Source organism: Carcharodon carcharias, chromosome 9, assembly GCF_017639515.1.
Source record: "Carcharodon carcharias isolate sCarCar2 chromosome 9, sCarCar2.pri, whole genome shotgun sequence".
NCBI classification, from domain to species: domain Eukaryota; kingdom Metazoa; phylum Chordata; class Chondrichthyes; order Lamniformes; family Lamnidae; genus Carcharodon; species Carcharodon carcharias.
Window position 1 is genome coordinate 104254957 of NC_054475.1, and position 25677 is coordinate 104280633.

The 25677-nt window shown below is 42.1% G+C and overlaps 1 protein-coding gene across 6 annotated transcripts in view; it reads left to right on the plus strand.

The window, feature by feature from the left end:
• The first annotated feature begins 3489 nt into the window (after positions 1–3489).
• The window catches only part of phka1a (phosphorylase kinase, alpha 1a (muscle)), a 116711-nt gene continuing 94523 nt past the window's right edge, over positions 3490–25677 (plus strand). For 5 of the 6 annotated variants that reach the window (XM_041195230.1, XM_041195231.1, XM_041195233.1 and 2 more), the window contains exons 1-7: positions 3490–3723; positions 10355–10513; positions 12210–12257; positions 13287–13455; positions 19759–19841; positions 22115–22195; positions 22686–22784. In XM_041195230.1, coding sequence (XP_041051164.1) covers positions 3646–3723; positions 10355–10513; positions 12210–12257; positions 13287–13455; positions 19759–19841; positions 22115–22195; positions 22686–22784 — 717 coding nt within the window. In that variant the 5' untranslated portion in view covers positions 3490–3645. Of the gene's footprint in view, positions 3724–10354; positions 10514–12209; positions 12258–13286; positions 13456–19758; positions 19842–22114; positions 22196–22685; positions 22785–25677 lie in introns of those variants that run through there. The other variant, XM_041195235.1, reaches the window with a different exon arrangement.

The following is a 25677-nucleotide window of genomic DNA, read 5'->3' on the forward strand; positions in this document are numbered from 1 at the left end:
GCATGAAGCAGCACCGAAGCAGTTATCGATGTACTGGAGAAAGAATTGTGGGAGGGGGCCTGAGTAGGACTGGAACAAGGAATGTTCCACATACCCCATAAGGAGATAGGCAAAACTGGGACCCATGCGGGTACCCATAGCCATACCTTTTATTTGGAGGAAGTGAGAGGAGTTTAAGGAGAAATTGTTCAGTGAGAGAACAAGTTCAGCCAGATGGAGGAATGTAGTGGTGGATGGAGAATGTTCAGGCCCCTGTTCGAGGAAGAAGTGGAGACCCCTCAGACCATCCTGGTGGGGGATGGAAGTGTAGAGGGATTGGACATCCATGGTGAAGAGGAGGTGGTTGGGGCCAGGGAACTGGCAATTGTTGATATGGTGTAGGGTGTCAGAGGAATCACAGATGTAGGTGGGAAGAGACTGGACAAGGGGAGAGAGAATGGAATCAAGATAACAAGAAATGAGTTCCGTGGGGCAGGTACAGGCTGACATGATCGGTCTGCTGGGACAGTTCTGTTTGTGGATTTTGGGGAGGAGGTAGAAGCGGGCCGTCCGAGGTTGGGAGACAATGAGGTTGGAAGCTGTGGAAGGAATATCTCAAGAGGAGATGAGGTCAGTAACAGTCCTGGACACAATGGCTTGATGTTCAGTGATGGGGTCATGGTCTAGGGGGAGGTAGGAGGAAGTGTCTGCGAGTTGACGAAAAGCCTCTGTGAGGTAGAGGTCAGTGCGCCAGACAACAACAGCACCACCCTTGTCAGCAGGTTTGATGACAATGTCAGGGTTGGACCTGAGAGAACGGAGTGCAGCAAGTTCAGAGAGACACAGGTTAGAGTGGGTGAGAGGAGCAGAGAAATTGAGACGACTGATGTCACGCCGACAGTTCTCAATGAAAAGATCAAGAAAAGGTAAGAATCCAGAGGGAGGGGTCCAGGTGGAGGGAGAATATTGGAGGTGGGTAAAAGGATCCGTTGAACGGGGAGAGGACTCCTGCCCAAAGAAGTGAGCATGGAGACCAAGGCGGCGGAAGAAGAGTTCAGCATTGTGCCAAGCCCGAAATTGAGATGAGGGTATGAAACTGAGTCCTTTACTGAGCACTGAACGTTCAGCATCGGCCGGGGCTAGGATTGGAAGACGGAACGGGGACAGAGGGACAGGCAGGGGTGGAGGGTCCTGGATGGGCATTGGTGTCGATGAGTTGTTGGAGGTTGCGTTCCTTTGCACCTGAAAGAGACAAAGTTTTTTGTTGAGGTGTTGCATGAGACAAATAATAAAATGAAACTGGGGGCACGGGCTGCTTAGAAATAGGGTGCAGCGGTGTTGCTGGAGGGAGAGGTCGAGTGTGTTCATATGGTAGCCTACGGCACTGAGTGTGGATCTCACAATGCGACGAGGGGGAGGTAGGAGGAAGTGTCTGAGGAGCGTTGTATGTACCGGAGATACCTGTAATCCTGGGTGGGTTTGAAACATCCGCAGTGTTTTGCTTTTATCCTAATGTTTAATCGACAGCCACTCTCTTCAAGGAATGCCTGCCTTGAAGAAGTATTGCTCTTCTCTCCAACAGAATTTCTGTCCCTCTCTTTTGCCTTGTTCACCTTCATTGCTTTCCATTTCTCAACCTACCAGCATCCGCATTCAAAGGATCATCCTCCGCCATTTCTGCCAACTCCAGCATGATGCCACCACCCAACACATCTTCCCTTCACACCCCACCTCCCCCCCACCCTGCTGGCATTCCGCAGAGATTGTTCCCTCCGGACACCCTGGTTCACTCCTCCATCACCCCCTACACCTCAACCCCCTCCCACGGCACCTCCCCATGGAACTGCAGAAGGTGCAACACCTACCCCTTTACTTCCCCTCTCCTCACCGTCCAAGGGCCCAAACACTCCTTTCAAGTGAAGCAGCATTTCACTTGCACTTCCCTCAATTTAGTCTACTGCATTCACTGCTCCCAATGCGGTTTCCTCTACATTGGAGAGACCAAACGCAGACTAGGTGGCCACTTTGCAGAACACCTTCGGTCTGTCAGCAAACATGACCCAGACTTCCCTGTTGCTTGCCATTTCAACACTCCACACTGTTTTCATGCCCACATGTCCATCCTTGGCTTGCTGCATTGTTCCAGTGAAGCTTAACACAAACTGGAGGAACAGCACCTCATCTTCCAACCAGGCACTTTACAACTTTCTGGACTGAATATTGAGTTCAACAATTTTAGATCATGAACTCTCTCCTCCCCACTCCTTTTCCAATCCCCCTTTTTTCCAATAATTTAAATATATTTTTCTTTTCCTACCTGTTTCCATTATTTTTAAATGTATTTCCATCCATTGTTTTATCTCTACCTTTTAGCCTATTTCAATCCCTTCCCCCCACCCCCACTAGGGCTATATGTACCTTGCTCGTCCTGCTTTCTAACCTGAATGTCACCTATTAGCACATTCCTTAGCTAATATCACCACCTTCAACAGCTCTTTGTCCTTTTGTCTATGACATCTTTTGGCAATCTTCAATCACTGGCCCTCTATGCAGCTCTACCTGTCCCACCCTCCCTAAACCAGCTTATATTTCACCTATTTTCTATTTTCCTTAGTTCTTATGAAGTCATACAAAACGTTAACTGCGTTCCTCTCCGTAGATGCTGTCAGACCTGAGTTTTTCCCAGGTATTTTTCTTTTGGATTTCCAGCATCCGCAGTTTTTTTGCTTTTATCTTAATGAAAAATTGCAGCTGAACTGCTTTTTAAAAAAGCTCAGCAGCTTGCTAATTGCTTTTTTCAAAAGGGCGGGCAGGCTGACTTGTGATTTCAGCACCCATTCGCCTTCCGTATGTATAATTGGGAACTGGCAGGATAACATCAGTTTACCGACCCAATGTCTTTGCGCCTTGTTTTATGTAAGTGCGCGGGGGCAGCCGCAGAGGGACTAACTCTAGCGAAATAAAAAGGCACACTTCGATCAGGGGTGGCGGTGCTGGTGACCAAAACAGTTGGGGCAAGGTGAATTCTCAGTATAGACGAGTGGAGACACCCAAGCTTAGTTTCCCACAGGCTGTTCTAGAATTAAGGGGCAAATAGGAATCCCTTAAGGGGCAACAGTCAAAATAAGGGATAATCCCTGGACATATGGTCTCGGCCGTAAAATCCAGCCCATTACCTCCACCCACCTTCAATATGGCTGAGGGAAAGATAAAGTAAGACCATGGACTTTCATTATAGCTCCTTAATAAAAACACGCAAATCATCTATAAAAATACCAAATACTGACAAAAAGAATCCATCTGCCAACAAGCAAACCAGGGGCAAGATGTCCGCATGCGCAATAACCTCGTCGTTCGTCTGTGCGCATGTGCTGTGGGCAGGACCTCCTTCCGGCAGTTGGTGTCGGTGTCGCGGGTAAGGGGCGGGGTCTGCGTGGAGGCGAAGCTTGAGCGGGAGCTGTGGGGGCGGGGTTTGTGCGGAGGCGGAGTTGCGGTGGCAGTTAGCAGCGATGCGGGCCGCGGCTGTCAGGCTGGTTGTTAGGGGCGGAGACACTGGAGCTCCGCCCCGCCTTTGGGCCGGGGGAGAGTGTGAGTGAGCTGTGAGGTTGGTGGCCTGTCCGCACTGACCCAGCAGGAACTTAGAGTCAGGCGCTCGCAGCTCCGAGGATGAGGAGCCGAAGTAATTCCGGGGTGAGGCTGGACTATTACGGGCGGCTGGTGAACAACACTATCCTGTGTCACCAGGTGGGTGAATACCATCAATTTACCTTGTTAGTTGGTGCATTTTGTAGAAACTACTTCCGGCTTAATGATCAATATTGACACATGAAAGGGTCGCAGTCTTCATGGAAACACTTCGTGCAACTCAGTTAACTGGCTTTTAAACAGCTTCATGATGAAAGCACCTGATATTTTCAGCAGTGATTGAGTTAACGAGCTTTTGTTTGCAAATGAAGACACGAGACTCTAAGCTTCTTTTAGAACTTGTAGTGTGACATTTCGAAACTTCAGTCACGCTATCAATCGCAACAGGTGTTTAACTTGCCAGTGGTATGAATCTTTGTTGTCTTTATCGTTATCTTTCCTGTTTTCTTTTTTCTTTCACTGGAGTATGGAAGATATATTTAATATTTATTTCTTAAGTACGGTGACTTGCAATGTAGGCAATGCAAAGTAACAACCCACAAAAAACTTTTCATTTATATTCTCAGGTTTTGGATGACATTGGAAAGACTACATACATTGCCTGCCCTCAGGATATTAAAGCCAACCATGTAAAGTGGGACTGGAGTCATACGCAGGCCAGTCTGGTTCATGGTGGCAGGCTGGGTTTTTATGGCAATCCAGCACATTCATGATGTTTTGTCTGGTGCCAGCTACAAATCCCAGCAGATTTTTCATGTGCCTAATACCATAATTGCTACTGTATTGCACCCGTAGCTGAATTACTATGGTTAGGGTAAACGGAAAGTTGATTTCTTTCATTGATATTGATCAAGGTAATAATGATGGGAGGAAAGAACAGCTCCATGCCCTTTATGTAGTGCAGTGGGATGTTTAACTTCCAGCTGAACTAGCAAAACTGGCAGGGCAATATTGGTTTCCATATAATATAAAGGAAAGCACTCATAACTATTACTTTTCAATCTAGACGATGAATTTGATTATGTAACTGGCCATGGCATAGTGGTTCCTAAAGTTTTACAAAACCCTTTAAGAAAACACTTCTGCAAAGTATAATATTTGGGCATGCATCATCCTTTTCAATTGTTACTGATGATAACGAAACATAAAATTAAAAGTTTCTCTTGGTAAGATAACATTGTTACTGATTTTTTACTCTCCTCTGCCATTTTAGTCTTTATCTCCTCTTTCTGTTTTTTCATCCCCTTCAATGTTTTGATTGTTCTCCTATTGCTCCTGTCTCTGTTGCTTTACATATGTTCTTGTACTCTTCACACATCCCCCCTTCTAATTTGCTACTCAAGATAGGAAATGGGATCAAATAAATGAAGATTAAAAATCGCAATCTGTCTTTGTTCCCACTGGTTCATCTGAGAATATTATTACTGTTTACTGGTTGCAATGCAGATCTTGGTAAATGCAGTGTTATGATCATACACGTTGAGAAATGCAGTGGTGGACATGGAAATTCCTATCGAGGCTCTCTAAAATGTTTTGGAAACGTCCTTGAATGGAAGATGTGAGGTTGACCCATTAGGTATTCTGTTCCCTGTGATTTACAGAATAATGTAAATCACCTATTTTTGAGGTATGATTGTGCAAAACGGTAACTGGAAAACACTGGCCCAAATAGTTATGACAGAATGAAATATCATGGCCCCAAGTGTTCCCTCTCAATTAATAGCCATGTAAGCCTCTGGGAGAGACAAAAATCCAGATCAAAATCCTGAGGATAAATCTGGGACATACCTTTCTAGCATACCTATAGCAATCAAAATGAGTTCAAACAGTGATCATGAGTTACATAACCACCATTCCACCTACCTTTATGTTCATAGATGTTAGTCATGGGCTGAATCTCGTCCAGCTAATTTTTAAATTGTTCTAGTGAATCTGTAATTACCTTACGAGCCTCTAACTTATTCCAAATATTGATAACCCCCCTGCATTAGGGAAAAATCTCCAGGCATTTAACTTAGTTCTATACTTAAAAAAACTAAGATGCACGACCCTTCATTTTTCTAAACCTAGCTAGTTGCAATAGTCTGTCCACATGGACACAGCCCAGCATCTTCATAATTTAAATTGCTCCTATTAAATTTCCCCTTCTAGAATAAAAAGCTTGTAACCCTTCTTACAGCTTACAAGCAGTGAGACCTGGACAACATTCAGGCTTGGACTGGTATGTGGCAAGTAACATTTCTGCCATGCAAATGCCAGGCAATGACCACCTCCAGCAAGAGAGAATCTAACCACCTCCCCTTTCCATTTAACGGATTATAATCGATTAATTCCCCACCATCAGTAGCCTCGGAGCTACCATTGATCAGAAACTGAACTGGACCAGCTATTTAAATCTGTGGCTACAAGAGCAGGTCAGTGTGTGCGAATTCCATGGTGAGTAACTCACCACCTGACTCCCAAAAGAAATTTACTTATTACATGGTGTGCTCACTTGAACTAATAGCTCATAAATCAAAGGTCCGCATAAAACTTCATCTCCTTAATCACCCTGTGAAAGTAATTGCATCACAGTACAATTGGTCACATTAGAATTACCTTTATAGGGATTCCCTTAGTGTATGTTTTCCTACAACATAAGGTGCAGTGAAATAATACCAATAAATGTCCCATCAGTTTAAATATGTGATACAGTATCCCTGCATCTTAGTTGGCATCATTTGAACATTAGAAGCAGTTGCTTGCCAGAGCCTATCTGTGCTGTAAACACTATGTAATTCAATGTGATCCACTGCTAGCAAAGAAAAAAGTTTATGAACTGAAGAACTTCATAATCGCAGAAGTATACTTATATTAGAATGGTACAGGATTTAGTATACTTCCAGAATATATAAATGCAATGCTGGGTTCAGATGATGTTGGTGAACTGAAGCATTGGCACACTTTCATTCTTTTGTGATGGTTTTGCTTTATACGCCATTTAATCTGTATGTAAATGTAAATCCAGATGGTGAGTTCATTTTTAATTTGAAAAACTGAAAAATTGAGTTAGAAGAAACAGAGTGGTCAACACTTGGAAGGGACTTCCAGATGTGTACTGGAGGGAAACACCATTAAGAAATGATTGGATTGTATGCTTCTTCAGGAAGAATGAATGAAAAGGCCTTCCACAGCCATATTTTTCATATCATGTATGGAGGTCTCCATATTGGAACTCAGACCACATGCTCCCATTCTCTGCAGTCTGGAGGTGATTGATTTATTCACAACTATCCCCATCATGTCCCTGACTTTGAGCCATTCAACATTTTGAGGATGGAATACCATAAAGCATTTATTTTTAAATTTAAAAAATGACATTCTAACGACATGAATCAAAATAGCATCACAACAACTTAAGATAACATAAAAAAATCCAATTGACTTTTCTAATAGCTGTGGTAAAATGATCTTCAGTAGCAATATTAAGGCACCAGAATTAACCCCTGGTCACTATTGTGCTTCTGTGCTTATTGTGCTGTTATTTTTCAGCACGGTTCATCTGAAGTCTGCCAAACCAGTGCAAAGGATTGTGGAATTTAAAGCACAAATTATGGCCAGGCCAAATCCAGTTTCTGCAATCTTTTGTACTAGTTTGAAAAACATGATGCCAAAAATTGGCCCTCTCCACACAACTGATCACACCCCTCGATTGAATTAATTACTGTTATGAGTTTAAGTTAAATGTACCTGTTTACGTCAAGGTTTTGTTTTAAGGTGCTAGGACATTCTATAAATTCTGTGGCTAAAAATATACTGTCCCTCCCTAACAGCAATGTGGGTGTACCTACACCACACGGACTGGTTCAAGGAGGCATCTCACCACCTTCAGGCCAATTAGGGATGGGCAATAAATGCTGGCCTAGCCAGTGATGTCTATATGCCATGAACGAATTTTTAAAAAAACAGTTCAGAGGCTGGAAATCCTGCGGTGACTAACTCACCCCCTGACTGCCCGAAGCCTATTCACCATCTACAAGGCACAAGTTAGGAGTGTGATGGAATACTCTCCTCTTGCCTGGAGGAGTGCAGCTTCAACACTCAAGAAGCTCTAAACCACCCATAGCAAAGCAGCCTGCTTGATTGTCACCCCATCCACAAACATTCACTCCCTCCACCGCCGATGCACAGTGGCAGCAGTGTGTACCATCTACAAGATGAACTGCAGGAACCCGCCAAGCCTCCTTAGACAGCACTTTCCAAAGCCACTGCTGCCACTGTGCATCGGTGGTGGAGGGAGTGAATGTTTGTGGATGGGGTGCCAATCAAGCAGGCTGCTTTGCTATGGTTGGTTTAGAGCTTCTTGAGTGTTGAAACTGCACTCATCCAGGCAAGAGGAGAGTATTCCATCACACTCCTAACTTGTGCCTTGTAAACGACAAGGGCAACAGACACACGGGAACACCACCACCTGCACGTTCCTCTCCAAGCCACCAACCGACAGACTTGGAAATATATTGCTGTTCTTTCACTGCTGGATCAAAATCCTGGAGTTCCCTAACAGGACTGTGGGTGCACCTGCAGCAGATGGACTACAGTGGTTTAGGAAGGCATCTCACCACCACTTTCTCATGGGCAGTTAGGGGATGGACAATAAATGCTGGCCTAGCCAGCAACATCCACATCCCATGAACAAATAAAAAACTAATAGGCGTATGTTAAAAACTCTTTTTTTTTGAATACACTAAGAATTTGACTACTGCGTAACAATATAATTATTGAATGATTTTCCTTGTAATGCTATATCAGTGCTTAAAGTAGCATTGTTGGATGTTTGGGAGGGCTTGGCTTTTATCACAGATTGAGCTCAATAGTAGAAAAGTTAGGGTTCTACAATTGCCCTCAGAGTTTGTGGGGCTAGGGGAAGACAGAAGAATGGAGAATCCTGTTGAAGTATGCAAATGTGTGGATGTTGGGTGTCATTGTGATACATTCATGGCCAAATAACCTGCCACCAGTCACCACCTAGCTGAATTCCTGAAGAATGGTCATTGGGTGAGGTATTAGTGCTGCCAGTCTCTATGGAGCCCTAATAGAACAAAAGTCAGGTGGGGAAGGGAAAATCAAAAAGCATGTCAGAAAAAAATATATAAATTAGTTCTCTTGACCTAATCCCTTCCTAGTGTGTTTGGATGTTGCCACCATCGAATTGAAGCTTCAAGGAGATAACTGTCCCAATAATCTCTAATTTTACTTTCAAACATTTACTTCGTTAAATTAAGATTTGTAAAGTTGCTTAAAAATCCTGGTGCTGAAAATTGCTATGTACAAATACTGTATTGATACCGGGCGGATGTTTCCACTTGTGGGAGAGACTAGAACCAGGAGACACAGTTTAAGAAAAAGAGGCCTACTGTTTAAGATGGAGATGAGAATTTTTTTCTTTCTAAGAGTCATGAGTATGTGGAATTCTCTTCACCAGAAAGCAGTGGAGGCTAGGTCACTGAATTTATTCAAGGCAGAGTTAGACTGATTTTTCATAGATAAGGGAATCAAGAGTTCTTGGGGGCAGACGGCAAAGTGGAATTGAGACCACAACCAGAGCAGTCATGATTTTATTGAATGGCAGAGCAAGCTCAAAAGGGCTGAATGGCCTACTCCCGCTCCTCAGTCCTATGTTGCTGTAAGTTCCTATGTTCCTACATGACAAAACATTTAAAGGGAGCTAGGTAAGCACATAATGGAGAAAGGAATAGAAGGAGAAGCTGGTGGGTTTCGTTGAAGTTGGATGGGAGGAGATTTGTATGGAGCATAAACATTGGCGTTGATTGTTTGGGTACAATGGCTTGTATCTCTGCTATAAATTCTGTTACATAACTAGCAAATGATTTTGTATAGTTTTTTAAAGTAATTTTCAGTTATTTAAAATCGGGTTACTTGCAGATGGATGATTAGGCATTGATAGGATAATCCTTATCTTTTGTGGTAAACCCATATTCAGTATTAAGCCATTGTTTTAATAAAACTGCACCAAGTTACCACTCTTAAATATATCAAGGAATGTTTTTAAAGAAAAACTTTAAAAAGTTTTTAAAACCTACCTAATTGTGTTAGTGATAGGCAGTTTAGTTTGGTGGAAACCTGAGGAAGCAAAAACCTTTTGACACCACAGTTCTGGGGACAATTTGCTCCTGATCTCCAGTTTCACCAAAAGTGAAAATTCACGCCCAGATATCAGCACTAGCAGTGTGGAGAAAAGATTGTAGTTGAGCTCAGGGTCACTGTACAAGGGAGTGGGGAAAAAAAGTGAACCAGTGTTCCTGCTGCTAATCAATAGCAAGCAACTTCAGCTGTAAATTGCATAGGTGTATAATGGGTTATTGATGCAGTAGCCTCCCTTCAACAATCAGATGGTCTTTTTGCATTACTTGCGAGGTGCAGATAAGGTGCCCTTCTGTAAATTACCTGGTTATTTATGTTTCAGTGCATTATATGCTTATGGAAGTAGCATCAAGGCAACAGTTTTTGTGGTTGGCAGAGACTGATGTATAATAAATTTAGCACTGTGCAATTGTTGTTAATGGCAGTGTATAAACATCTGCAACATTTAACTGTTTAAGTAGAGAGTAGCATTATGCTGCAGTGAGTTGTGGTAAAATGAAATATCTTTGTCATAATAGAGCTTTTAACTGACAAGTTATTTAAATGTTGCTTACATTCTATCCATAACCAGTTCCCTTTTTCTTTGTAGAATACTGTAACTGGATTACTTCCTGCTAGCCCTGAACAGCAGGATGCTTGGGTTCGTGATAACGTGTATAGCATCCTGGCAGTATGGGGTCTGGGAATGGCCTATCGCAAAAATGCTGATCGAGATGAGGATAAAGCAAAAGCCTATGAGCTTGAGCAGGTGAGTAGCTGCACATAATTGATGGTTCTTGTTACACAGCGGGTGGAGTGGGGGTACAACGCTCTTACTAGCTTGGCCTAAATAGCCAAGTGGTTATGGTACTGGGTTTGTAACCCTAAGATTAAGAGTTCAAATCTCACAATGGCAAAACTATAAAACAATGTAACTTCATCTGAAAAAACAGATGGAAACGTGTTTGTACTCGAAAGAGTTACAACGCTCTTACTTACACTTATAAAGTTCTTGCACTTTTTAAGAAACATTTTTGTCAGCCACTAGCAGTAGTCAAAAGAACATAAGAATTGAGGATTGATAAGTAAATCGATCTTCCATGTACAAGGATCACTTGGATTATTTCCGTCTACCTCCTATCTTGGTATTAAACCATTTTATTTTACCGGTTAAATTAGAACCTATCTACTTTCATTTTATTGCCTCAACCAAACCCTTGTTCCCTGAAGTGGGTTGGTGTCTCTTTCAGAAGGTAATCACTCTTGAGTGTGAGCTAGTTACTCCTGAAGTTCTGTTCGGATGGAAGTTTCCTTGTCTTAATCCTGTTACTCCAGTTCACTTTTAAATTAAAATCTTGGCCTTCACGCCTTTCAGCCTTTGTACTTATATTGGCTGAGTTGTTTTAACCAATGCTCTGCTCAGCTGCCCTGTGGATATCATGGAGAACAGGAGCATTTTGCTGGTAATGGGGAGAATCACAGTATAGAAAAGGTGACTGAAATATGGCTATTCAGTGGCTTGTGGGATACCATAGATGGTGTTGGTAAAAAAAACTGCATGTCCGACTGACATGGCCTGCTAAGTAAGGATGTCAAGACCATAATGAAGTGCCTTGTTTGAGCCAATGAATAAATTAAATCCATTTTGTGGAATTAAATCCAACAGATCAGCAAGATCCTGAGTTTGTCATTGTCTGTGCTGAGCTAGCTGATCTCAGCTATGGTGATGATGAGGGCATTACAGTTGGCCATGGCATCTCTGGGATAATGATGAGGAAAAATCACCAGGGTTCCTCAGGTTGATTATCTAGTGATGTCTGTTAGAGAGTGCATTTATGTGAAAACAAAATGAGGGCCAGGTTTGTCTCAACTGTGGTGCATCCTGGATCTAAACAGCCTGCTGCAAGTGTAGGTTCATGTGAAGAACGACTACTTGTACGGAATTTCTGAAAAGCGCTAAAGCACCCTGAGCAGTACCCTGGCACTAGAAGAAGGAGATACATATGCAATAATGTGTGACCTCCTACATTCCACCCCCCCCCCCCCCCCCCCCCCCCCCAGCCATCCCCACAATTTATTTTCTCCAGTGACTTATGTAACAGAATCTCCAAGCTTAATGCTTAGCACAGTGTGTAAAATAGAGAAAAATACATTTTAAAAAGTTTTTGTATGTTAGAATTTTCTGTGTGGCTGTTAAATTATTTTAAAGTAAAATGAATAGTTAAGAATCTGGATTTCAATTTGCTTTCTTAGTTTGCTTTCAGTGCTGAAGTTCCTCTAAAATGGATCTGCTAAAGTGGTTGTAACTTAATCTCTGAACAGTGTCATCTCTGAACAGTTTGAAAATGTCATGTGAAAGCTGAGGTGGTTGCAGCAATGCCAGGAAAGGGCAACTGGAGGGTCATGGCCTGGTAGGAATTGCTGACTTCATGTAAACATGTGCTGGTTTTTATTTCATCTTCCAGAGCGTGGTGAAACTGATGCGGGGGTTGCTGCATTGTATGATGAGACAGGTACGAAACCATTCCAGATGTCACATCAGATCCTTTGCTTGTAAAGTAATTAGTCATGTTTCTCACTTCGAACTATGCCGAGTCTTGACGTCCGTCCTTGCAGCATAACTGGACTGCATTGCTAAATATTTAAAAGAAAAATCACCATGTTATGAGATCTGCTGAGTTTTTATGTGTTTTTAAAATTCATAGTGTAAAATGATTTAACTGGTAGAAATTTAACACAATCCAGATTTGGGATTTATGAGCTCTTTTAATTTGCGTTTGGAAGAAAACTTATGGAGTGGCAAGAGGTAAGAAATATTAGTATGGTATCATGACCTGGAGAAGTGATTAGCTAGGCAGCTGGCTAGTAGGCAATTAGTTTTCTCTCATCTCGTCCTGAAGACATGATGTGATATCTCTGAGGTTCTCTGAGCACTGAAGTGTTTCATCAGCTCGCTCAAGTAGTTATTCTTAATGTCTGAAGCTACTTAAGAGGGTAGACAGACCTTTCGACAGTGGGCTCATTACAGCTGAACCCTATTTAGTTCTTAAAAACAAAAAAACTGCGGATGCTGGAAATCCAAAACAAAAACAGAATTACCTGGAAAAACTCAGCAGGTCTGGCAGCATCAGCGGTCATGAGGACTCGAAACGTCAACTCTTTTCTTCTCCGCCGATGCTGCCAGACCTACTGAGTTTTTCCAGGTAATTCTGTTCCTATTTAGTTCTTACCTGCCACTCGTGCACTTATTTTCTTAGGAGTCATTGACTAGTGGTCAGGAGTAGGAACCCCTTTGATTATTTTCCCCTTTCATAGACTGGGGGGCGGGGGGGAATATGAAGTTAATTCTCAAATCCCAACTGCTATCTGTTACAATCTGCTCCTGGACTTTAGGTGCAGTGCAAAACATGGGCAGTTGACTCAACTCATTAGCTGTACCTGTGAGATATGCCCTATAAGGTTTTTGGGGGTCAGTGCAGTATATTAAGATTGACTAATCTATAGTTTATTGCTGGTGACAATATTATTCTTTAAATAAATAGATAAATAAAGTTGAAAAGTTCAAGCATAGCCAGAGTACAAACGATGCCCTTCATGCAAAGTACAACAATGGAACATGTGCTACAGTGGTTGAAGATGATCAGTGGGGTCACCTGCAAATTGATGCTACCTCCATTTTTCTGCTTTTTCTTGCACAAATGACTGCTTCAGGTAAGGAGAACCAACCAAAACTGTCCTAAAACACTAAACTGCTAGCCAATTTTCAAATTAGTGGTGATGATTCTAGTTTGCCTCTAAAACTCCCTGACAGTTGCATTTCCCAATAATTTATATAATTAATGACTTGATGTCACAGTTGCATATAAGTTGTGTGAATTTGCTTCTTTTAAATGGTTGGTTTTGAATAGTGTTGAGTTCTAATTCCAATCAATTCTAATTCCCCACATTGCACCATTCAAGAACGATTGCTTATTTCAGTTCGCATTTGTGAGCATCTGGCAATAATGCAGTATCACAACACCCTTTCCCATTGCTGTATCTGCTTCATTTAATTTGAGGGATGATATTACCAAATAGGCCTAATTAATGGTCTCTTATATGATTGTAACCTGTGATTGTTTTCAGTCACACTGGCCTAGAAATTGGTCCATGTAGTGTTCAGTTTTTGAGTGTAATTATGAATACTTTCCTTACCTAAGAAAGGATTTCCTTGCCATAGAAGGAGTGCAATGAAGGTTCACCAAGCTGGTTGCTGGGATGGCAGGATTGTCCTGTGAAAGAGATTGAGGAGACTGGGTCTGTATTTTCTACAGTTCTGAAGAATGAAGGGTAATCTTACTGAAGAATACAAACTTCTTACAGGGTTTGACAGGGTAGATGCAGGAAGGATGTTCCTCCTGGCTGGGGGGGGGTTGAGGGGCGCTCTAGAATGGAAAACAGTCTCTGAATAAGAAGTAGGCCATTTAGGGCTGAGATGAGGAGGAATTTCTTTACTCAGATGGTGGTGAGTCTTTTGAATTCTCTATCCTAGAGGGCTGTGGAAGCTCAGTCATTGACTATATTCGAAACAGAGATCGCTAGATTTCTGGCTATTAAAGACATCAAGGGATATGAGAATAGTGCAGCGATATGAGGATAGTGCAGGAAAATGGCATTGAGGTTGGAGATCAGCCATGATCTTGTTGAATGGTGGAGCATGCTTGAGGGGCTGAATGGCTTACTTCTGTTCATATTTCTATGTTTCTAGGGAGCAATATAGGAGGCAGGAAGTGTTTGCCTGTTTTTGGACAGAAGTGTGCTGCCTGTCAATAAGTAAGGACAAACACAAAGCATCCTTTATCCAAGCAAATCGGCATTAGAGCACTTACTTATTCGTATATGCAAAGGGCCTAATGCTTGACCCCTCCCACTTCTCACAGTAGGATTGCTTTGTCCTAAGCTGTAACTAAGAAGATAAGTAATGTAGCTGAATGTGAAGCAGCAGAAGCAGATGTGCTCTTCCTTGACTCCACATTAAAGGAACCGGTCACCACCACACCTGACCTCCTTCCTTGACCTTGTAAACCTTGGATGTGCTCATCTTGGTCTGCTACCATCTCCACTCCCTCCGATCTCCAGCCCTGTGTTTTCTGGCACCCTCAAACCCCTAAACCCACTTAACTTACACTTATGCCAACAATAGCTAGAGGAGAGTGTGAAAGGAGGACCCTGGAACAGGCAGTCAGCAGCACCTAGAGGAGAGTGCAAGAGGAAAACCTGGGTCAGGCAGTCAGCAACTGGAGGAGAGTGCAAGTGGAGGACCTTGGGACAGGCAGTCAGCAGCTCCTAGAGGAGAATGTGAGAGGAGGACCCTGGGGCAGGTAGTCAGCATGGGCAGGTGCTTCTGCAACTGTAGATGTGACTCCAGGATGGTATGTTGCCTCCCGGGTGCCAGGGTCAAGGATGTCACGGAATAGCTGCAGGACATCCTGAAGGTGGAGGGTGAACAGCCAGAGGTCGTGGTCCATGTTGGGACCAATGACATAGGAAGAAAGATAAATGAAGTCCAGCAAACAGACTTTAGGGAATTAGGTAAGAAATTGAAAAGCGGGACTTCAAAGTTAGTAATTTCCGGATTACTCCCAGTGCCACGCAGTAGTGAGTATAAGAACAGAAGGATAGAGCAGATGAATACGTGGCTGGAGAGATGGTACAGGAAGGAGGGCTTTAGATTCCTGGGGCATTGGGACCATTTCTGGGGGAGGTGGGACCTGTACAAGTTGGATGGGTTACATCTGAACAGGAATTGGACCAGCATCCTCGCAGGTGGTTTGCTAATGCTGATGGGGTGGATTTAAACTAAATTAGCAGGGCGATAGGACCCTGAAAAGTAGTTCAGAGGGGAGAGAAGCTGAGTTGGAATTAGAAGTTAAATGCTGATAAGTGAGTGTGGAAGGCAGATGAAACATAGGCTAGATAAGAAAGAAGTGAGTTTAGCAAGGCTAGATGAAATATATTTTAATGCAAGGAGCCTGAGCAATAGGACAGATGAGCTGACGGCACAGATAGACACATGGGAAATGATATCATAGCTATGACTGAGACTTGGCTAAAAGAAGGGCAGGATTGGCAGCTCAACATTCCTGGTTATAGGGTGTTCAGATGAGGTAGAGGGGGAGGGGATCGCAATATTGATGAAGGAATCAATTATAGCAGTGAGGAGGGATGATATCTTGGAAGGATCATCAAATGGACCTAATATTTGGAAATGAGCCCAGATAGGTGGAAGGTGTATTAGTAAGGGAGCATTTTGGAAATAAATTACCCAGTTAGATTTAGGTTAGTTATGGAAAAGGATAAGGTTGGGCCGGGAATAAAAGTTCTAAACTGGGGAAAGGTTAATTTTACTAAGAAGAGATACAATTTGGCCCAAGTGGACTGGGTGGGAGCAGCTAATTTTGCAGGTAAAACTGTGTCAGAGCATTGGGAGGCATTCATGGAGGAAATAGAGAGTACAGGACAAATATGTTTCTGTAAAGACAAAGTGGGGGACCAAGTCTGGAGAACCCTGGATGTCAAGGGACATAAAGGTTAGGATTAAGGAAAAAAGAGAAGCTTTTGGCAGATACCGAGGAATCAATATGGCAGAATCCCTAGAGGAGTTTAAAAAGTGCAGGGAGGAACTTTTAAAAGGAAATTAGGAAAGCTGAGAGTGCAGAGTGCATGAGAAAGCATTGGTGGGTAGAATAAAGGAAAATCCAAAAAGATTTTTTAAATATAAAAAGAGGAAGAGAATAACTATGGAAAGAGTAGGGCCAATAAGGGACCATAGAGGTAATCTGCGTGTGGACAAGGAAGACGTGGGTACAGTCCTCAATGAATACTTTGCATTGGTCTTCACAATGGAAAAGGGTGACACAGGTAAGGACATCAGGGTGGAGGACTGTGGAATATTAGAGGAAATTAACATAGAGTGGGTTTAGCAGCCTTAAAAGTGGATAAATCCGCAGGGCCGGATGAGATGTACCCCAGGCTGTTGAGGGAGGCAAGGGAAGAGGTATCAGGAGCCCTGGCTGTAATTTCAAATTCTCTCTGATTATAGGTTGTCTCATTATTAAAAATAGGAGGAAGGGATAGACCAGGAAATTATAGGCCAGTCAGTCTAACCTCAGTGGTGCGGAAGTTACTAGAAAGAATTCTGAGGGATGGAATATATTTGCACTTGGAGAGACATGGACTGATCAGGGATAGTCAACATGGATTTGTTAAGGAAAGGTCATGTTTGACAAATTTGATAGAATTTTTTGAGGAGGTAACCAGGAATGTTGATGATGGTAATGCATTTGATGTGGCCTACGTGGACTTTGGTAAGGCTTTTGATAAGGTGCCTTATGGCAGACTGGTCAAGAAAGTAAGAGCCCATTGGATCGAAGACAAAGTGGCACATTGGATCCAAAATTGGCTGAGAGGCAGGAAGCAGAGTTTCTGTGATTGTAAGTCTGTTTCCAGTGGGGCTCTGCATAGCTCGGTGCTGGGGTCCTTGCTGTTTGCGGTGTACATAAATGATTTGGACTTAAATGTCAGGGGCATGATCAAGAATTTTGAGGATGACATGGAAATTGGTCAGATGGTGTATAGTGAGGAGGATAGCCGTAAACTGTAGGAGAATATCAATGAACTGGTCAGGTGGGCAAAGCAGTGGCAAATGGAATTCAACCCGGAAAAGTGTGAGGTAATGCACTTGGGGAGGGCTAACAAGGCAAGGGATTGTGCTATGAATGGTAGGACCCTGGAAAGTACTGAATATCAGAGGGACCTTGGCGTGCATATCCACAGACCCCCTGAAGGTAGCAGGGCAAGTAGATAAGGTGGCAAATGGGATATTTCCTTTGTTGGCCGAGACATAGAACACCATAGCAGGGAGGTTATGCTGGAACTGTATAAAATGCTGGTTAGGCCACAACTGGAGTACTGCATGCAGTTCTGGTCACCACATTATAGAAAGGATGTGATTGCATTGGAGAAGCTGCAGAGGAGATTTACCAGGATGTTGCCTGGCTTGGAGGGTCTGAGCTTTGAGGAAAGATTAGATAGGCGTGAGTCGTTTGATGTAGCAAAGGTTGAGAGGGGACTTGATAGAGATGTATAAGATTATGAAGGGCATAGAAAGGATAGGAAGGCACTTTTTCTATTAGAGCAGGGGTCCATAACTAGGGGACATAGATTTAAGGTAAGAGGTAGAAAGCTAAGAGGGGAGTTGAGGAGAAATCTTTTCACCCAGAGGGTAGTGGGATTCTGGAACTCACTGCCTGAAAGGCTGGTTGAGTCAGAAACTCTTGTAACATCTAAGAAGTGTTTAGATATTCAGTTGTGTTGCCATAGCCTCCAGGGCTATGGGCCAAACACTGGAAAATGGGATTAGTGTAGTCAGATCTTTGTTGACTGGTGTGGACACGATGGGCTGAATGGCCTTTTTGTGCTGTAAACATCTGAGTCTATTTTCATCCACTCTTTGCTGTCGGGCTCTGAAGTCAGCTTGGCTCCATCGTCCTGTATGTCCACGTGTGCTTCTGAATTTCTCGGGCACTATGTTGGATACATCCAGTTTGATTCTCTCTTCTTGTGTTACAATGTTGCCTCTTTACATTTCCCTTTTGTCTGGCCTGATGCAGATATAGTGGTAGGTCAAAAGTTGTGATTTTTCCAGAGTTGAATCTCCAATCTCTAGCTGCCTTACAGGAAAGTTATGAAGACTAGGAATCTCTCTTCAGGAAATTATGGAAAATCAGAGCTTGAGTCACTGTTGGTTGTTTGGCCCCATTGAAACAGTCATTTCATGGGTATCTTTGACAGAAACTTGGGAATTGTTGTCATTCTTAGAATGAGACTGGTGCCTGAGGACAAAAGAGTGGCAGAACTACTGTTTCTTGAGTTTCTCATTCTGTCTCATCTCCCAGTGACTAGGTTGATTGATTGTAATTTTTCATCCCGATGGAGTCCTGAAACCTCGGAATTCCTGCACAGAAAGGAGAACTTCCCGATGGTGTTGGTATTATTTTAATTTTTGTTCTGAACCTTGATGTAAAAAAAAATCAACAATCTTTCGAAATGAAAATACTGTCATGTGAGTGCATATTGAAAACTCTCATGCTGCAATTCAGATTTACTTTACTTGAAGTTACAGCTGACATTGCAAACTTTCGCACTGTAAAGTTTTCAAAAAATTTGCATTTTCTGTGCGATTTCTTCACTTTTGTTACTGTCTGAATGGGGCTGATGTGGATTTGCTCTATTGAGTTTCCAGGTGACCCTATTGATACCAAGACTACACAAATCATTGTGCTACTTTTTGCTTAAAAGAGGATATGAAAGTTTTCCTTTGTCTTCCTCTTCTTTTATAACTATATAGATTTTCTTCCAAGATATTTTCCTCCTTTGGCTGAGCAAGTATGGCATTCATACCCAGACTTCTTCTCATCATGCTGTTAGGACTCAAGGTGTAAAACAGCAGCCTGGTGATGACCTGTCTGTTTTAATTCCTAACTGTACCTGTGACAGGGAATTTGATGGCATGGGGAATGGAACCTGAGTATCTCTACCCCAAAACATGTTTTCAGTAGCTTGTTCCAGCATACTGCCACAGCCCTAGCATTACAAAGTTTGCAGAAGCTCTGTTTACTTCATTCCAACTATCTGTAGCTGAATTTTGTTTTAATATGTGGTTTTTATTCTTTTTATTGATTCAAATCCTTCAATATATTGGAAATGATTTCCATAGATGCGTAAATCTCTTGGCATCACTGATATCTAATTGTAGAATAAGGTATCCTGGTAAATTTCTTCTCAAATGTCACTGATTTATGATTTTCATAGGAAAATTGATGGAATCAAGGAGTTCAATCTCAAATACTGGTTAAAAAAAAATCTGTATTTCATATATAATAAGGGTTTGGTTTGATTTCCTAAGTCATAAATTTGTGTACAGGATTCTCTTCATTTGAAAGCATTAATAATAAGTTTGATTTTTCCCCCTAGGTCTTCATATAATTTTTACTCTAGACGAAGTGAATTTTATACAAAATCTTGTATTTTATATTGAAGTGGCCTACAAAGTTGCAGTGAGTATTGGGATATCCTGAGCCTTCTGTTTTTAATTTATAATGTCCCTGGAAAATATCATTGTGGTTCTCCTAAATCTTATGGTAAGAGATTGAGAGAGAACATTGAGTAGCTATTCTCTGCCACTTTTATATGCTTGCTTTTATATAATTTTGCTACAAGGTATGTAGGTTCACAGCAGTTATGCACTGTATCATAATCTGGTAATGGCACGGCTGATGGTAAATGCCAAGCTGCCCAAATCCGAGAGGGAAACTCAAAATAGCTGCCAAAATTTATTTTTTGTGCTTTGTATAGTATGAGGAAAGGTTCTGAAATCAAGAAATGATGTCCCTCACTACCTGTAGTGATTTTATAGTAGAGTAGACATTTATTAAGAGCAAAACAAACAATTACACTTAAGCTCAAGAATGGTTTCACACACTAAACATTACTTTAAAACAGTTCTACAGGACCTTAACTACCCTTAGAGCTAACATTCCCCTTTTATGTTCAGCAACTATCCTTATAGATTTCAAAATCTAGAGAATTCCAGTAATTTTTACCACAAGTGCCTTTTTTTCCCATGTGGTGGCCTCTGAAGCTGACAGCAACTGGGTCTTCAGGTCTGGCATTGTTCGCACTGTCTTCTGGGAGTGCTGATCAGCTATCCTGCTGTATTCTAGGAGATCTAAGCAGCTACTTCCACCTAGGCTTCAGTATTTCCTTAAATGTGTTCTTTCCCTTTGATCTCTCTATTGTAACAACCAGTCTTTCAGAAATACTTTCTTCCCAGAGTTGATTAGGCACTTCTTTACTTTAGCTGTTAGGTTTAAAAAAAAGTAAACTTTTCCTATTTTTACCTTTATTTACTTGCACCTTTTTGTAATCTGCATATATCCCCCTTTGAACTAAAACAACTCATCAAAATTATTCCTGCTATTGTTTTATTTAAAACTCTGATTGAAGTGCCTCTTGGTTCATTAACATATCAAAACCACTTCTTACTGTTGGTTTTAGACTCTTGCAGTCAGTCTGACTTTTACTCCAATTACCATATTAACAAACTCCCAACAGCCTGTCTTCCAGTACGCCAGAAATATGACAGTAATATTACCAGACGAAAAAATATTACAATTTCTTGTTTTCTTGACATAATGCATAGGTTCGCATCCAAAATTCTACACGTGTCTGCTGTTTGTGTCAGAAACCAAGTGGATGCAGGGTGTTCCCCTAGCTTTGGAAACAGTGAAGGAGAAAATTTAACATTGTTGCATTGTTTTTTTTTTACATAAAATGAGCCACTGCTAAATTTGTGGGATTATTTCTGTTGCTCCTTGGGCTTCCTAGTTCAGCCATTTGATGAAAACGTGCCATCTGTGATGCACCCAAAGATGAGCCATAATGAATTTAGCTTCCAGTCTTTTTATGGTGGCTTTGATGGTAAAGTCAGCAAATGTACGGAAAGAGTTTAAAATTTCCACTTTTTCCCTTACAAAATATGGATGGGGGTGTTTTTTTTTAAATTGCATGAGAGGTAATCTGGAGAACTCCTTTAATAATCAGTTAAATAAACTAGCATTACGGTTCCATTATTTGGGTCAATTGGTAAGTGCATTGCTTTGTACTTGAGCCATTAAGACTAGAATGTCCCAGGTATGTTCTCTGATCTGTGAGTTAGCTGATCTCAGCCAGGGTTGGCCTGAGTACAAAGATTTAATTTTTAAATTTTTACTACAGCCATTAGATGGTGTGGAATGCTTACAGTTCTGTGCTTCTTGATATTTGTTTTTCTTTCATTATATTGTCATGATTTCTCTGCCTTTCACATCCCAGAGATAGAGATTGTGTACATATATTTTCTTTCTCTTGTCACGTTTGTCTGGGGTGAGCCTTTGGCTTAATGGGAGCATTGCTGCCTTTGAGTCAGAAGGCTCAGGCTTAGAAGCTTGCTCCATGCAGATAGTATGGGTAGACAATCAGCAGGATATTCGCATCGGGTGGTTGTAGATGGACCCCTTCACGCCATATGGTTATGGCTATGGAAGAAACGTTCATGTCACGAGCAGCCTATCAGGCAGTTAATCATCTTGCGATTCCTTATCAAAGGAAGGAATGTGATGACACAAAAATAGTCGCTGCTTGTTTTTGCATGTATTCCTAATTGTCTCTCACTGTCTCCGGTATGTATGAGTGTCCTCTTCCCCCTCTTAGACATATTTTTTCGGGTGCTTGTCCCACATGGTGATTATTACACTTTATGCTGACATGTATTGCTTTCTTTTTGTGGCAGGATTTTGGCATGTGGGAACGTGGTGACAAGACAAACACGGGAATTCCAGAGCTCAATGCCAGCTCTGTAGGTATGGCCAAAGTAAGTGTTAAATTGTGTTTTAAAACACCTGTTGTGGGTATGGAGGGGAAAAGCAATGGAACTGGATCATGCAGTGTGTTAGCATACTTGTTTTTGACCTTTTGAACCTGGACTTGAATCTGACCCAAGTTTGTGGGATGAAAGTCACCTTTCTCTGTCAGCTGCAAGGATCCCATGTGACATGGGGTTCAACAGCCCCAATCAAATTCCTTGTGTGTAGAGATTCTCACAGAATTGTGTTTACATTATTTGTCTTGTTCAGAAAAGCCAGTTAACCGGAAAAAAAACATTTTATGCTATTCTTGAGTTTGGGACAAGTGGAAGTCGCTTTAATCTGCATTTGAGTGTAATAAGATGCTCCGGGTGCCAAAAAATGGAGGGAGGGTGAAATTTCTTTTGAGCATATAAGCACACGATAACTTGCTGGAATATTTTCTTAAAATTGTATTTTAAGCGTGGTCTGAAACGAAAATCATATTTCTTATCACAGGCAGCTCTTGAGGCACTTGATGAATTGGACCTCTTTGGTGCTAAAGGAGGCCCCAAATCAGTTATTCATGTCCTGGCTGATGAAGTACAGCTTTGTCAAGTAAGATCTAAAGAAAGATGCTGCAATTAAACTTGTGCTGTGGTGGCACTGTATTCTGGTAAAAATGCAATAGAATTTTAATTATATCAAGATATACAGATTTATCCATGTAATACAAAAATTTGTACCTGGCATATTTGAAGTGGACAAGCATATATATTAGTTTAATTTTTAAAGCCATCAGTCCAAACATTAAACATTATATCATATGCCTTTAAACTTCTTTGTTGCAATATACTTTGTGGGATAAAACTCCAACTGTTAAACACAAACAACATATCTTTGCCTTAACAAAAACAGAATTACCTGGAAAAACTCAGCAGGTCTGGCAGCATCGGCGGAGAAGAAAAGAGTTGACGTTTCGAGTCCTCATGACCCTTCAACAGAACTATTGAAGGGTCATGAGGACTCGAAACATCAACTCTTTTCTTCTCCGCCGATGCTGCCAGACCTGCTGAGTTTTTCCAGGTAATTCTGTTTTTGTTTTGGATTTCCAGCATCCGCAGTTTTTTGTTTTTATATCTTTGCCTTAGCTGTGCTATCAGAAATACTGTATATCATATTAGAAAAACAAATAACGTTTGCACGTGTTTACTCTGCATACATAAATATATCTATTTTCTATATTAAATTCAGCATGTGGGTTGTGCATTTCACAGATTAGGAAGAACATTGCTTCCATGAATAAATCCATTTTGGTACCTGTAGAGCTAATTGTACCACTAGATGGTGCTGTTGGGGGTTTTCAGTGTTTTGCACTTTCCTTGTCAGATTTACACACATTTGCTGTCACACACAGCAGGATCAAGATATGCTTTTTTAAAAAAAATTAATTAAAAAAAAATTCAGCTTCTGGTACAGGGTTTGTAAAATTATTTTTAAAACTTTTCCAATTTAGACTTCATTTCTGGTAATCTATCCATAATTCTCCCTGCGGCCACCTATATCAATTAATTAAGTTTGCTTCAGCTAACCCGGAAGCTGTCATACTCCCTCTCTTCATGATTCCTACACCCTTTCTTTAATATTAAAGACTATTCTTTCTGAACTCTGGGCATCCTGCCCTGCCTCCATGACAGCAAGCCTTATTAGCATATGCCCCAAAGTGCTCATCTTTCCTGAGCAAGTTATTACTGCAAAACCTTAAAATGAAGACCACTGCATACCAGCAGTGTGTTCACTAATGAACCTGATCAATGGTCCTACAAGTCCCCCTCATCAATTACCTGTGCCTGAAAACCTACATTGGCTTCTGGTCTGGCAACACCTTAACTTTAAAATTCTCATTCTTATTTTCAAATCTCGCCATGGTCTTGTCTCTCTCTACCTCTGTAACCTCAAGAATTCTATAATTGAAGGACTGAGATCTCGGAAGGTTGCAGGATTGGAGGAGATTACAGAGATAAGGAGAGGTGCGGCTATTGAGGGATTTAAAAAGAAGGATGAGAAATTTAAAATTGATGTGTTGCCGGACTGCAGCAAATGTAGGTTAGAGAGTACAGCGACAATGAGTGAACAGGACTTTGTGCAAGTTAGGATACAGACAGTAGAGTTTTGGAGGAGTTCAACTTTATAGGGGGGTGGGGAGGTGGAAGATGGGAGGCAGGCCAAGACAGCATTGGAATAGTTAAGTCTAGACAAATAAAGAGATGAGGGTTTTAGCAGCAGTTGAGCTGAGACATGGGCAGAAGTGAGTGATGTATGGAAATGAAAGCAGATGACCTTGGTGATGGAGTGATTCCGAGGTTGGAGCTTATCTCGGAGTCAGCTAGGATGAAAAGGTTGTACACGGTCTGGTTCAGCCTTGGTTAGTGACCAGGAAGAGGGATGACCAGAAGTCGGTGGCTAAGGAACTGAGTTTCTGTAGGGGACCAAAAACAATAACTTCAGTCTTCCTAATATTTAGTTGGATGAAATTCCTATTGATCTGGGACTGATTATGAGACACGCAGTGTAACAAATCAGAGACAGTTGTGTGGGGGTGGTAGAGTAGGTGCCGTCAGTGTACATGTGGAACATTCTGGGCAGGATCTTCCCCCTGTCGGAGGGGGGTTGTGCGGGAGCAGGCGCGAGCCGACAGGTTCCCGAGGGGATGCGCTGCCATTTTACGTGGGTGGGCCAATTAAAGCTATACGCACCCTGTGCGAGCGGAGTGGCGGGGGGTGTGGTGGGGGATGTCCCTGAGCTGGGAGCGTGCTCTTTTGCGCATACACATGAAAGAGCGCACAGATCTCCCTGAGGCAAAGTGCTGCCTCAGGGAGATCGGCTCAGGTTTGAAAGTTTCAGTAAAGAAGGGGGAAAAAAATTACTGACATGTCCACTCATGTGCCACTGTCACATGAGCTGGGACATGTCAATTTCTTTTACTTAAACATTTTATAAAAATTTTACCAACCTCGTGAAACCTCATCCCGTCCGTAGGTGAGGTTTCATGTTTCTTCAGAAGCCCGCCTGGGCTCCCGGCCTGCCCGCCAACCTTAAGGTTGGACGGGCAGGTCCATTAATCTTATTAATTACATTTTTAATGGCCTTAATAGGCCTTTGACAGTTCGGCGGGCACGCAGCCGAACTGAAAATCTAAATGACATGGGGGTCACTCTGCATCATTTCACGCGTTGGCGAGTGGGCCTCGCCTCTCTGCTCGCAGAACAGAAGATTCTGCCCTATGTTACATTTTCAAATGATGTCACTGAGGGGCATCACGTAGACCCAGAATTGGAGGATGCCAAGGATAAATCATTGGGGGACATCAAAAGTAATGGTACAGGATCAGGAAGAGAAGCCACTGCAAGGGATTTCCTGGTTACCCTTCGAAAGATCAGAATGGCAGTCCTACCCAGCTGAATGGCAGAAAAGAGACATTGGAGGGAGAATGGTGTGATCAACCGTGTCA